The sequence below is a fragment of the Homarus americanus genome, unplaced genomic scaffold (genome assembly GCF_018991925.1).
Source record: "Homarus americanus isolate GMGI-L3 unplaced genomic scaffold, GMGI_Hamer_2.0 scaffold10717, whole genome shotgun sequence".
Lineage (NCBI taxonomy): Eukaryota > Metazoa > Arthropoda > Malacostraca > Decapoda > Nephropidae > Homarus > Homarus americanus.
In genome coordinates this window covers 52,875-65,165 of record NW_024735444.1, presented here as the reverse complement: position 1 = coordinate 65,165, position 12,291 = coordinate 52,875, and the positions used below count along the sequence as shown (strand labels likewise).

Genomic DNA, 12,291 nt, shown 5'->3' with positions numbered 1-12,291 from the left:
ATCAACACTGCACTGCATTATATATTGTCAATGTGTAAAATAAATTTCAAAATGACCAATAATTTGCTTGCAAACACAGAAAAAAAGCATTAAGTTGAAGAGAGTCTAGTAATGAGGCGTTTTAAGTGTACAAGAGATTAAGAGAGTAAATGATTAAGGAAGAATCTGGTAGCGTGGCCGTGTTAGTTATTTACTCTGTCAATACACTTATCCTATCTTATACGTCAACACACATCTATTACGTTCTTAAGGACGACTCAAACACCGCTTCGTTACAACTATTTAATAATTACGACAATGACATGGACACATTAATAACACCTTCTATTGAAGTTACTAGGACATTATATTACGTTACTAGGACATTATATTACGTTACTAGACACTGACTCTCGGACACGAACATGAAATGAATACACTTCCCACGTAAGTAACTCATCCCATGGAAAGCTCTGACAAAAACTCACGTGACCTGGGGAAGGCCTAGCAGGTGGTCCTGGGTAGTCTCTATGGGAGACTGCTTAGCTGGGCACCGGTCCGGAGGCGGCTTGCCTCCGGCAATCTCTATCTAACTTCTCTACCAAAATACACAATAACCTACATCGCAGAAGAAGTCCAGACCTGACCTCACATTAGCCAGGTCAAGTGTAAGGGTAACCCTCGCAGCTGCTCAAGGAGGCCACAAATCAACCAGCACCTCCCATGTCACACGGCCACACCAACGATGTTAACAAGAACCCAGTCATCTGAAGATTTCTCCAAAATATACAACAACTTATAGCTCTGAAAAAGTCCAGACCTGACCTTACATTAGCGGGGTCAAATGGAAGGACCCCCCCGATCAACTCAACCTGACGGCTCGTCTCCCAATATATAGGACGTCGTAACCCTCCCTCAAGAGAGTGCGTCTTGTAACCAGGAAGGGCCAGCTACTTCGTCTCAGTCCCGCTCGAGAGAAGCCCGCCACTAAGTGTAACGAAGTCTCAGCCGGATCCATCGACAGAGTGCTGTCAACTCAACGTGTAACAGTAAGTGCTGGCTGTGTAGACGGTAGAAGTGCGGTGATCCCGAACCTCCCCAACGATCGACTTAGTGAAGTGCCCATTCTAATTGTGAGGTTAGGTCATACGAGAATACCATAGTCTATCATAAATTGTGTACAAACCCCCCCCCCCCATTAATTCCCCCTATTGAACTAGTAAAATAAAGCTGTAACACGCAGTGGTGTTTTATATACTACACTTGTACTGAGCCTGTGTTAATATACAGTGTTAACATCACACCCTCGAGACACGCTACCATTTCCTCTCACTATAACACACTACTACTGTAAACTCCTAGCTTACCTCTTCATATGAGATTTTGTCTCATTATAGTTTCAAGCAAGATGTTACCTCCACTGAAAAGACAGAGAGTCTGGCGCCTGTTTGGTGTGTTGACAGGCTGGATGGCGCGCATAAAATTAGTTTCCTTACCTTCAATTATGTTCAATAATTGTTAAAACTACTAAAAAATTTAATATTAAACTTTTAAATTTATTGAATAGTATAAACTTCTTGACATTTACAAAAATGGTAAGGAATTTAAGCCCTAAAACCGATTACTGTATCGGCGGACTAATACTACAGCTGGTGGACCGCCAAATGCAAGCGAAAACATGTTGAAGTCGGCTCGTAAAAAACTCGTTAATCGAGGGATTGCTCGTTAACCGAAGTTAAGAATCTTATGGAAGGTAATTCGTTAACCGAAATCTTGTTAACCGAGGCGCTCGTTAACCGAGGGACCATTAGTACAGAGAAAAGTCTGAAAAAATATGTTGACATTTGAATCCCCTTCACCAGATGACCCTCACATGCCAGGGAAAAATGTCTCCTCCGGCTGCAGCACCCCGTGGCCGCCACATACACCAGAGTCATGTTACTTACTATTACGCAGTTCAAGAGCAAGAATGTGCTTGGTGGCGATGAGTAACTCTTTTCTTAAGTGAGCGACTTCGTTGGGACACAGCGCCAGGAGGGTGAGCATCCCAGATACCAGCTTGGGAGAGTGTTGGGTCACAACATCTTGATATATCTTCAGTATGTATGCCAGAAATGACAGTGTTTTAATTTGGGCAGCAATTAGGTCCACAAACACTTCCTTGTTGAAAGATTCATGATCTCTGAAATAAACAAAGTGAAAAGAGTAACAAGACAAGAGCAGCATATCAACCTGGGTGAGGCAGTCATCATGGACCTACCCATCTAACTAACTTATTGTCTAGACGCTAAACACTGATATTTGTAATGATGTACAGGTGATGTAGGGATTATAATTATTGTTACGACCCTTCTCCTTCACCTCTTACCAGCAGCCAGGGTTGTATGTATAGAAGCAGTAGATATCTCACAAGAGTTATAGAATTACCACCGGCTGTCCCGCCAGTCTCCGGTAATTCCCCGACGATCGGTATCAGTGTACAGACAACAACAGGCAGGTAGAGTTTCACCAGGACCCAGACACACACTTGTGCACTGTAGTCTTCTTTAATAAACAGTAATTCTTCACAACACTGTTAACAGGGTAATGCTTCACAGCTGGACTCCACAATACATAGTCGGCACACTACCAGTGTACAGTTCCTTAGTCTTCTAACTTTATATTAATCACAACAATTCCACAATACTTGCACAACAATTGTCGTCAGTTGTTCTGTTAGGCATAGTCTTTACACTAAGAGAGGCGAACAACTAACTGCCCCTAGGCAGCCGCACCGCCTTATATACGCCTAATCAGACGCTTCTTAAACATCCCAGAATAACCCAGAGACGCCTGGAAGATTCTAGAACGTTCTACTCTGATCTAGGCTTACAATAATAAGTAATTCAGAAAAAAGATAATGCAATACATTCTACAATACTGTATTCTTACATAATTAATACATCAATATATACAAGAAAATTTCACCAAATGTGCCAAAATAACTGCTGCTTGGGGATTAATATTAGACTTTTGGTGCACCACCTCTCACTACTGGTCTGTGAGTCATCACCACCTCTCACTACTGGTCTGGGAGTCATCACCACCTCTCACTACTGGTCTGGGAGTCATCACCACCTCTCACTGCTGGTCTGGGAGTCATCACCACCTCTCACTACTGGTCTGGGAGTCATCACCACCTCTCACTACTGGTCTGGGAGTCATCACCACCTCTCACTACTGGTCTGGGGTCCTGCTGGTCTGGGAGTCATCACCACCTCACTGCTGGTCTGGGAGTCATCACCACCTCTCACTGCTGGTCTGGGAGTCATCACCACGCTCCTACCTGGTCTGGGTCATCACCCTGGTCTCAGATCACCACCTCTCACTACTGGTCTGGGAGTCACTCACCTACCTCTGCACTACTACTGGTCTGGGAGTCATCACCACCTCTCACTACTGGTCTGGAGTCATCACCACCTCTCACTACTGGTCTGGGGTCATCACCACCTCTCACTACACCATCACCACCTCTCTGTCTGGAGTCATCACCACCTCTACTACTGGTCTGGGAGTCATCACCACCTCTCCTACTGGTCTGGGTCATCACCCTCACTACTGGTGGGTCACCACCTCACTCTTCTTCACCACCTCTCCTACTGGTCTGAGAGCTCATCCACCTCTCACTACTGGTCTGGGAGTCATCACCACCTCTCTTACTGGTCTGAGGTCATCCACCTCCACTACTGGTCTGGGAGTCATCACCACCTCTAGTCTGGTCACACACCCTCACTACTGGTCTGAGTCATCACCACCTCTCACCTACTGGTCTGGGTCATCACCACCTCTCACTACTGGTCTGGGTCATCACCACCTCTCACTACTGGTCTGTAGTCATCACCACCTCTCACTACTGGTCTGGGGTCATCACCACCTCTCACTACTCTCATCATACTGGTCTGGGAGTCATCACCCTCACTACTGGTCTGGGAGTCATCTCTCACTACTGGTCTGGGAGTCATCACCACCTCTCACTACTGGTCTGGGAGTCATCACCACCTCTCACTATCATGGTCTGGGAGTCATCACCACCTCATCCACCACCTCTCACTACTGGTCTGGGAGTCATCACCACCTCTCACTACTGGTCTGGGAGTCACCACCTCTCACTACTGGTCTGGGAGTCATCACCACCTCACTACTGGTCTGGGAGGTCATCACCACCTCTCACTACTGGTCTGGGGTCATCACCACCTCTCACTACTGGTCTGGGAGTCATCACCACCTCTCACTACTGGTCTGGGGGGTCATCACCACCTCTCACTGCTGGTCTGGGGTCACACACCTCCTGATCTCACCTACTGTCTGAGAGTCATCACCACCTCTCCTACTGGTCTGGGGAGTCATCACCACCTCTTTCTACTGGTCTGGGAGTCATCACCACCTCTCACTAGTCTGGGGTCATCACCACCCACTGGTCTGGGAGTCATCACCACCACCCACTAGTGGTCTGGGTGTCATCACCACCACCCACTACTGGTCAGGTCTCAGTGTGGTCTGGGAGTCATCACCACCACTCACTAGTGGTCTGGAGTCATCACCACCACACTAGTCAGGTCATCAGTGGTCTGGGAGTCATCACCACCACTCACTACTGGTCTGGGAGTCATCACCACCACTCACTTTCTACTGGTCTGGGGTCATCACCACCACTCACTACTGTCTGGGAGTCATCACCACCTCCACTTTTGTCATCACCACCACTCTTACTGGTCTGGGAGTCATCACCACCAATCACTACTGGTCTGGGAGTCATCACCACCACTCACTAGAGTCTGGTCTGGGGAGTCATCACCACAACTCACTAGTGGTCTGGGATTCATCACCACCACTCACTGCTGGTCTGGGGTCATCACCACCACTCTCAGTGGTCTGGAGTCATCACCACCACTCACTACTGGTCTGGTGGTCTGCACCACTCACTAGTGGTCTGTCATCACCCACCACATCACCACCACTCAGTGGTCAGTGGTCTGGAGTCCATCACCACCACTCACCAGTGGTGTCTGGGAGTCATCACCACCACTCACCAGTGGTCTGGTCAGTCATCACCACCACTCACCAGTGGTCTGGGAGTCATCACCACCACTCGCTAGTGGTCTGGGAGACATCACCACCACTCACCAGTGGTCTGGGAGTCATCACCACCATTCACTGGTCTGGTCTCACCACCACTCACTGGGGCATCATCACCACCACTCACCAGTGGTCTGGGTCATCACCACCACTCACTGCCAGTGGTCTGGTAGTCATCACCACCACTCTGTAGTGGTCTCAAGGTCTATCACCACCACTCACTAGTGGTCAGGAGACATCACCACCACTCACCCAGTGGTCTGGGAGTCATCACCACCACTCACCAGTGGTCTGGGGAGTCATCACCACCACTCACTAGTGGTCTGGTAGTCATCACCACCACTCACCAGTGGTCTGGGGGAGTCATCACCACCAGCTCAGTGGTCTGCAGTCACCACCACTCACCAGTGGTCTGGTAGTCATCACCACCACTCACCAGTGGTCTGGTAGTCATCACCACCACTCACCAGTGGTCTGGTAGTCATCACCACCACTCACTAGTGGTCTGGTAGTCATCACCACCACTCACCAGTGGTCTGGTAGTCATCACCACCACTCACTAGTGGTCTGGTAGTCATCACCACCACTCACCAGTGGTCTGGGAGTCATCACCACCACTCACCAGTGGTCTGGGAGTCATCACCACCACTCACCAGTGGTCTGGGGTCATCACCACCACTCACCAGTGGTCTGAGTCATCCCACTCACCAGTTTGGGTATCACTCACCAGTGGTCTAGTAGTCATCACCATCACTCACCAGTGGTCTGGGGTCATCACCACCACTCACTACTGGTCTGGGAGTCATTACCACCACTCACTACTGGTCTGGGAGTCATCACCACCTCTCACTACTGGTCTGAGAGTCATCACCACAACTCACTACTGGTCTGGGAGTCATCACCACAACTCACTAGTGGTCTATGAGTCATCACCACCTCTCACTAGTGGTCGGGGGTCATCACCACCTCTCACTAGTGGTCGGGAGTCATCACCACAACTCACTAGTGGTCTGGGAGTCATCACCACAACTCACTAGTGGTCGGGATCATCACCACCACTCACCAGTGGTCTGGGATTCATCACCACCACTCACCAGTGGTCTGGGATTCATCACCACCACTCACCAGTGGTCTGGGAGTCATCACCAGCACTCACTAGTGGTCTGGGAGTCATCACCACCACTCACTAGTGGTCTGGGAGTCATCACCACCACTCACCAGTGGTCTGGGAGTCATCACCACCACTCACCAGTGGTCTGGTAGTCATCACCAGCACTCACCAGTGGTCCGGAATTCATCACCACCACTCACTAGTGGTCTGGGAGTCATCACCACCACCACCAGTGGTCTGGGAGTCATCACCACCACTCACCAGTGGTCTGAGTCATCACCACCACTCACTAGTGGTCTGGGAGTCATCACCACCACTCACCAGTGGTCTGGTAGTCATCACCACCACCACCAGTGGGAGTCATCACCACCACTCACCAGTGGTCTGGGAGTCATCACCACCACCACCAGTGGTCGGGGAGTCATCACCACCACCACTAGTGGTCTGGTGTCATCACCACCACTCACCAGTGGTCTGTCATCACCACCACTCACCAGTGGTCTGGTAGTCATCACCACCACTCACCAGTGGTCTGGGAGTCATCACCACCACTCACTAGTGGTCTGGTAGTCATCACCACCACTCACCAGTGGTCTGGGAGTCATCACCACCACTCACCAGTGGTCTGGAGTCACCACTCACCAGTGGTCTGGGAGTCATCACCACCACTCACTAGTGGTCTGGTAGTCATCACCACCACTCACCAGTGGTCTGAGTCATCACCACCACTCACCAGTGGTCTAGTCATCACCACCACTCACCAGTGGTCTGGTAGTCATCACCACCACTCACCAGTGGTCTGGGAGTCATCACCACCACTCACTCAGTGGTCTGGTAGTCATCACCACCACTCACCAGTGGTCTGGGAGTCATCACCACCACTCACCAGTGGTCTGGCAGTCATCACCACCACCACCACCAGTGGTCTGGGAGTCATCACCACCACTCACTAGTGGTCTGGTAGTCACCACCACCTCACCAGTGGCTGGAGTCATCACCACCACTACTCAGTGGTCTGGTAGTCATCACCACCACTCACCAGTGGTCTGGGAGTCATCACCACCACCTCACTAGTGGTCTGGGAGTCATCACCACCCTCACCAGTGGTTTGGGAGTCATCACCACCACTCACCAGTGGTCTGGTAGTCATCACCACCACTCACCAGTGGTCTGGGAGTCATCACCACCACTCACCAGTGGTCTGGTAGTCACCACCACTCACCAGTGGTCTGGGAGTCATCACCACTCACCAGTGGTCTGGGAGTCATCACCACCACTCACCAGTGGTCTGGGGAGTCATCACCACCACTCACTAGTGGTCTGGGAGTCATCACCACCACTCACCAGTGGTCTGGGAGTCATCACCACCACCACCAGTGGTCTGGTAGTCATCACCACCACTCACCAGTGGTCTGGGAGTCATCACCACCACTCACCAGTGGTCTGGTAGTCATCACCACCACTCACCAGTGGTCTGGGAGTCATCACCACCACTCACTAGTGGTCTGGTAGTCATCACCACCACTCACCAGTGGTCTGGGAGTCATCACCACCACTCACCAGTGGTCTGTCGTCATCACCACCACTCACCAGTGGTCTGGGAGTCATCACACTCACTAGTGGTCTGGAGTCACCACCACTCACCAGTGGTCTGGGAGTCATCACCACTCACTAGTGGTCTGGTAGTCATCACCACCACTCACCAGTGGTCTGAGTCATCACCACCACCACCAGTGGTCTGGTAGTCATCACCACCACTCACCAGTGGTCTGGAGTCATCACCACCACTCACCAGTGGTCTGGGAGTCATCACCACCACTCACCAGTGGTCTGGTCATCACCACCACTAGTGGTCTGTAGTCATCACCACCACTCACCAGTGGTCTGGGAGTCATCACCACCACTCACCAGTGGTCTGGGGGTCATCACCACCACTCACCAGTGGTCTGGGGTCATCACCACCACTCACTAGTGGTCTGGTAGTCATCACCACCACTCACCAGTGGTCTGGGTCATCACCACCACTCACTAGTGGTCTGGTAGTCATACCACCACTCACCAGTGGTCTGGGGTCATCACCACCACTCACTGGTGGTCTGGTAGTCATCACCACCACTCACCAGTGGTCTGGAGTCATCACCACCACTCACTAGTGGTCTGGTAGTCATCACCACCACTCACCAGTGGTCTGGGAGTCATCACCACCACTCACTAGTGGTCTGGTATCATCACCACCCCAGTTCTGGGGTTCCCACCACTCACCAGTGGTCTGGAGTCATCACCACCACTCCAGTGGGTCATCACCACCACTCACCAGTGGTCTGGTAGTCACACACACTCACCAGTGGTCTGGTAGTCATCACCACCACTCACCAGTGGTCTGGGGAGTCATCACCACCTCACAGTGGTCTGAGTCATCACCGGAGTCATCACCACCACTCACCAGTGGTCTGGTAGTCATCACCACCACTCACCAGTGGTCTGGGAGTCATCACCACCACAGTGGTCTGGGAGTCATCACCACCACTCACCAGTGGTCTGGGGTCATCACCACCACTCACCGTGGTCGGTATAGTGGTCTGTCTCACCACCACCCACCAGTGGTCTGGAGTCATCACCACACTCACCAGTGGTCGGGTCATCACCACCACTCACCAGTGGTCTGGGAGTCATCACCACCACTCACCAGTGGTCTGGTAGTCATCACCACCACTCACCAGTGGTCGTTGGGAGTCATCACCACCACCAGTGGTCTGGGTCATCACCACACTCACTAGTGGTCTGGGTCATCACCACCACTCACCAGTGGTCTGGGGTCATCACCACCACTCACTAGTGGTCTGGGAGTCATCACCACCACTCACCAGTGGTCTGGTAGTCATCACCACCACTCACCAGTGGTCTGGGAGTCATCACCACCACTCACCAGTGGTCTGGTAGTCATCACCACCACTCACCAGTGGTCTGGTAGTCATCCCCCACTCACCAGTGGTCTGGGGTCATCACCACCACTCACTGTGGTCTGGAGTCATCACCACCACTCACCAGTGGTCTGGTAGTCATCACCACCACTCACCAGTGGTCTGGGAGTCATCCACCACACTCACCAGTGGTCTGGTAGTCATCACCACCTCAAGTGGTCTGGTAGTTCACACTCACCAGTGGTCTGGGAGTCATCACCACCACTCGTGGTCTGGGGTCATCACCACCACTCACCAGTGGTTGGTAGTCATCACCACCACTCACCAGTGGTCTGGTAGTCATCACCACCACTCACCAGTGGTCTGGGAGTCATCACCACCACTCACAGTGGTCTGGGGTCATCACCACCACTCACTAGTGGTCTGGGGTCATCACCACCACTCACCAGTGGTCTGGTAGTCATCACCACCACTCACCAGTGGTCTGGGAGTCATCACCACCACTCACCAGTGGTCTGGTAGTCATCACCACCACTCAGTGGTCTGGTAGTCATCACCACCACTCTTCATCACTGGTTCATTATTGTTTTGGCTTTAACATAAGTCATAAAATAAATAAATAAATAAATAAGATGAACAAATGCTATTTCTTCACCAACCTACCAAGTGCGTCATAGAGGCACAAGTTTATGACCTCTCCAACAGTGGCTTTCAAAATTTTATAGGAGTGATACATTGGCTCCATTATGACCTGTGGTTCCCAGTCACTTGTTAATTGAAAATCTCGTTAACTGAATCATTAATTCAAATTACGATTAAATTAGTTTGACATCAGTAGAGGAAAAATTCTTGAATCAATTATAGCAAATAGCATCCGATCGCATTTAGAAAACAAATTAATCTCGACTCTCAACATGGGTTTACAAAGGGAAATGTCTAACAAATCTGCTAACGTTTTTGAAAGTTTTTGAGGTAGTAGATAATGACGAAAAACCGATGTTACCTAGACTTCAAAAGCATTTGACAGATTAACATCAGAGGCTTCTGAGAAAAGTTAAGGCTCATGGTATCGGGGAAAGTTTTAAATTGGATAAAATTATGGCTCACCGATAAAACACAGAGGGTCAGCGTAGATGGTGTTACATCTGAATGGGGCTGTGTAACCAGTGGGGTTTGGGGGTCAGTACTGGGCCCACTCTTATTCATAATCTACATAAACGATCTAGATACTGGGATCAGTAGTAACATAAGCAAGTTTGCAGATGACACCAAAATAGGGCGGCAGATTAGTTCAGGGCAGGATGCAAATGCAGTACAGGAGGATTTAAATATACTGCAGGAGTTGTCAGAAAAATAGCAAATGAAATTCAACACCAGCAAGTGCAGAGTATTGGAAGAAAAAACACTGTAGCGTAAACAGCCTTAACAACATCGAACTACAGAAGTCGACTTGTGAAAGAGACCTAGGGATACCTGTAAGCCCGGACCTCTGGCCTAGAAAACAGTGCGTTAATGTTCGAAATAAGGCAAACAGAGTACAGTATTAGGTTTTATATCTAGAAGTGTAAGTAATATGAGTGCAGAGGTCTTATTGCAACTATATCTTCGTGAGTTAGGCACGATCTCGATTATGATGTTCAGTTCTGGTGCCTTATAGAATGGACATCAATTCACTGGAGTGGTTGCAGCGAAGAATGGCGAAAATGATTCGGGACTTAAAACCTTCCATATCAGGATAGGTTAAAGAAACTAAACTTGCATTCTAGAAAGATGAAGAGTCTGGGAAGATATGATAGAAGTATTTAAGAGGGTGAAAGGAATCAATAAAGGGGATATGAATAAAGTTCTTATAATATCCAAGCAGGATAGGTTCAAGTAACAGTTTAAGTTGGATAAGTTTAGGTTTAGGAGGGAGATGAAAAGAAACTGGTTCATAAATAGGGTGGTGGACGAGTGGAACAAGCTTAGCAACTTCACTGTAAAGGCCACATATATGGTGGAGGCATTGGAAGCAACAAGCTGCTTGTCTTTCTTGCTTGATAATCCTTTGAGGTAGGAATAAGTTTCCTCGTCTCCCATGAACCTGATGACACATGTTCTGTTATTGTTTGAATAAATTTGGATATTTCAAATATTTTCTGTGAACATAACAAAAAACACATCACAGGGAGAGACATAACCCACCAGCCTGACTGAAGGCACAACAATGGACCGGCCTTCATCTCCACACATGTGGTGGTGCTCTCTGGAAGCTGGCCTCATCAGATCATCTACGATGCCCAACAATTATCTCAAACTATTTTGGCAGAATTTTATTTTATTTTTTTAAGCAATTCACCTCACCGATGCAGTTAGTGCGACCCAATAATATGAAGTGATTCACAACTTGGTGTAGAGAACACACACACACACACACACACACACACACACACACACACACACACACACACACACACACACACACACACACACACACACACACACACACACACACACACACACACACACACACACACACACACACACACACACACACACACACACACACACACACACACACACACACACACACACACACACACACACACACACACACACACACACACACACACACACACACACACACACACACACACACACACACACACACACACACACACACACACACACACACACACACACACACACACACACACACACACACACACACACACACACACACACACACACACACACACACACACACACACACACACACACACACACACACACACACACACACACACACACACACACACACACACACACACACACACACACACACACACACACACACACACACACACACACACACACACACACACACACACACACACACACACACACACACACACACACACACACACACACACACACACACACACACACACACACACACACACACACACACACACACACACACACACACACACACACACACACACACACACACACACACACACACACACACACACACACACACACACACACACACACACACACACACACACACACACACACACACACACACACACACACACACACACACACACACACACACACACACACACACACACACACACACACACACACACACACACACACACACACACACACACACACACA

The 12,291-nt window shown here is 49.5% G+C and overlaps 1 protein-coding gene and 1 long non-coding RNA gene across 2 annotated transcripts in view; both read right to left on the bottom strand.

The window, feature by feature from the left end:
• Positions 1–12,291, bottom strand: part of LOC121871111 (transformation/transcription domain-associated protein-like) — a gene marked incomplete at its 5' end in the record, with an annotated part of 56,115 nt that overhangs the window by 14,312 nt on the left and 29,512 nt on the right. Inside the window, one exon of the mRNA XM_042373260.1 lies at positions 1,926–2,159. Within this exon, the coding sequence (XP_042229194.1) occupies positions 1,926–2,159 (234 nt within the window). The remainder of the gene's footprint in view (positions 1–1,925; positions 2,160–12,291) is intronic.
• LOC121871112 lies at positions 3,761–4,262 on the bottom strand. The gene is made up of 3 exons (XR_006089829.1): positions 4,213–4,262; positions 3,963–4,017; positions 3,761–3,780 (listed from the first exon to the last, which is right to left on the bottom strand). It is a non-coding gene; the product is annotated as an uncharacterized LOC121871112 (long non-coding RNA).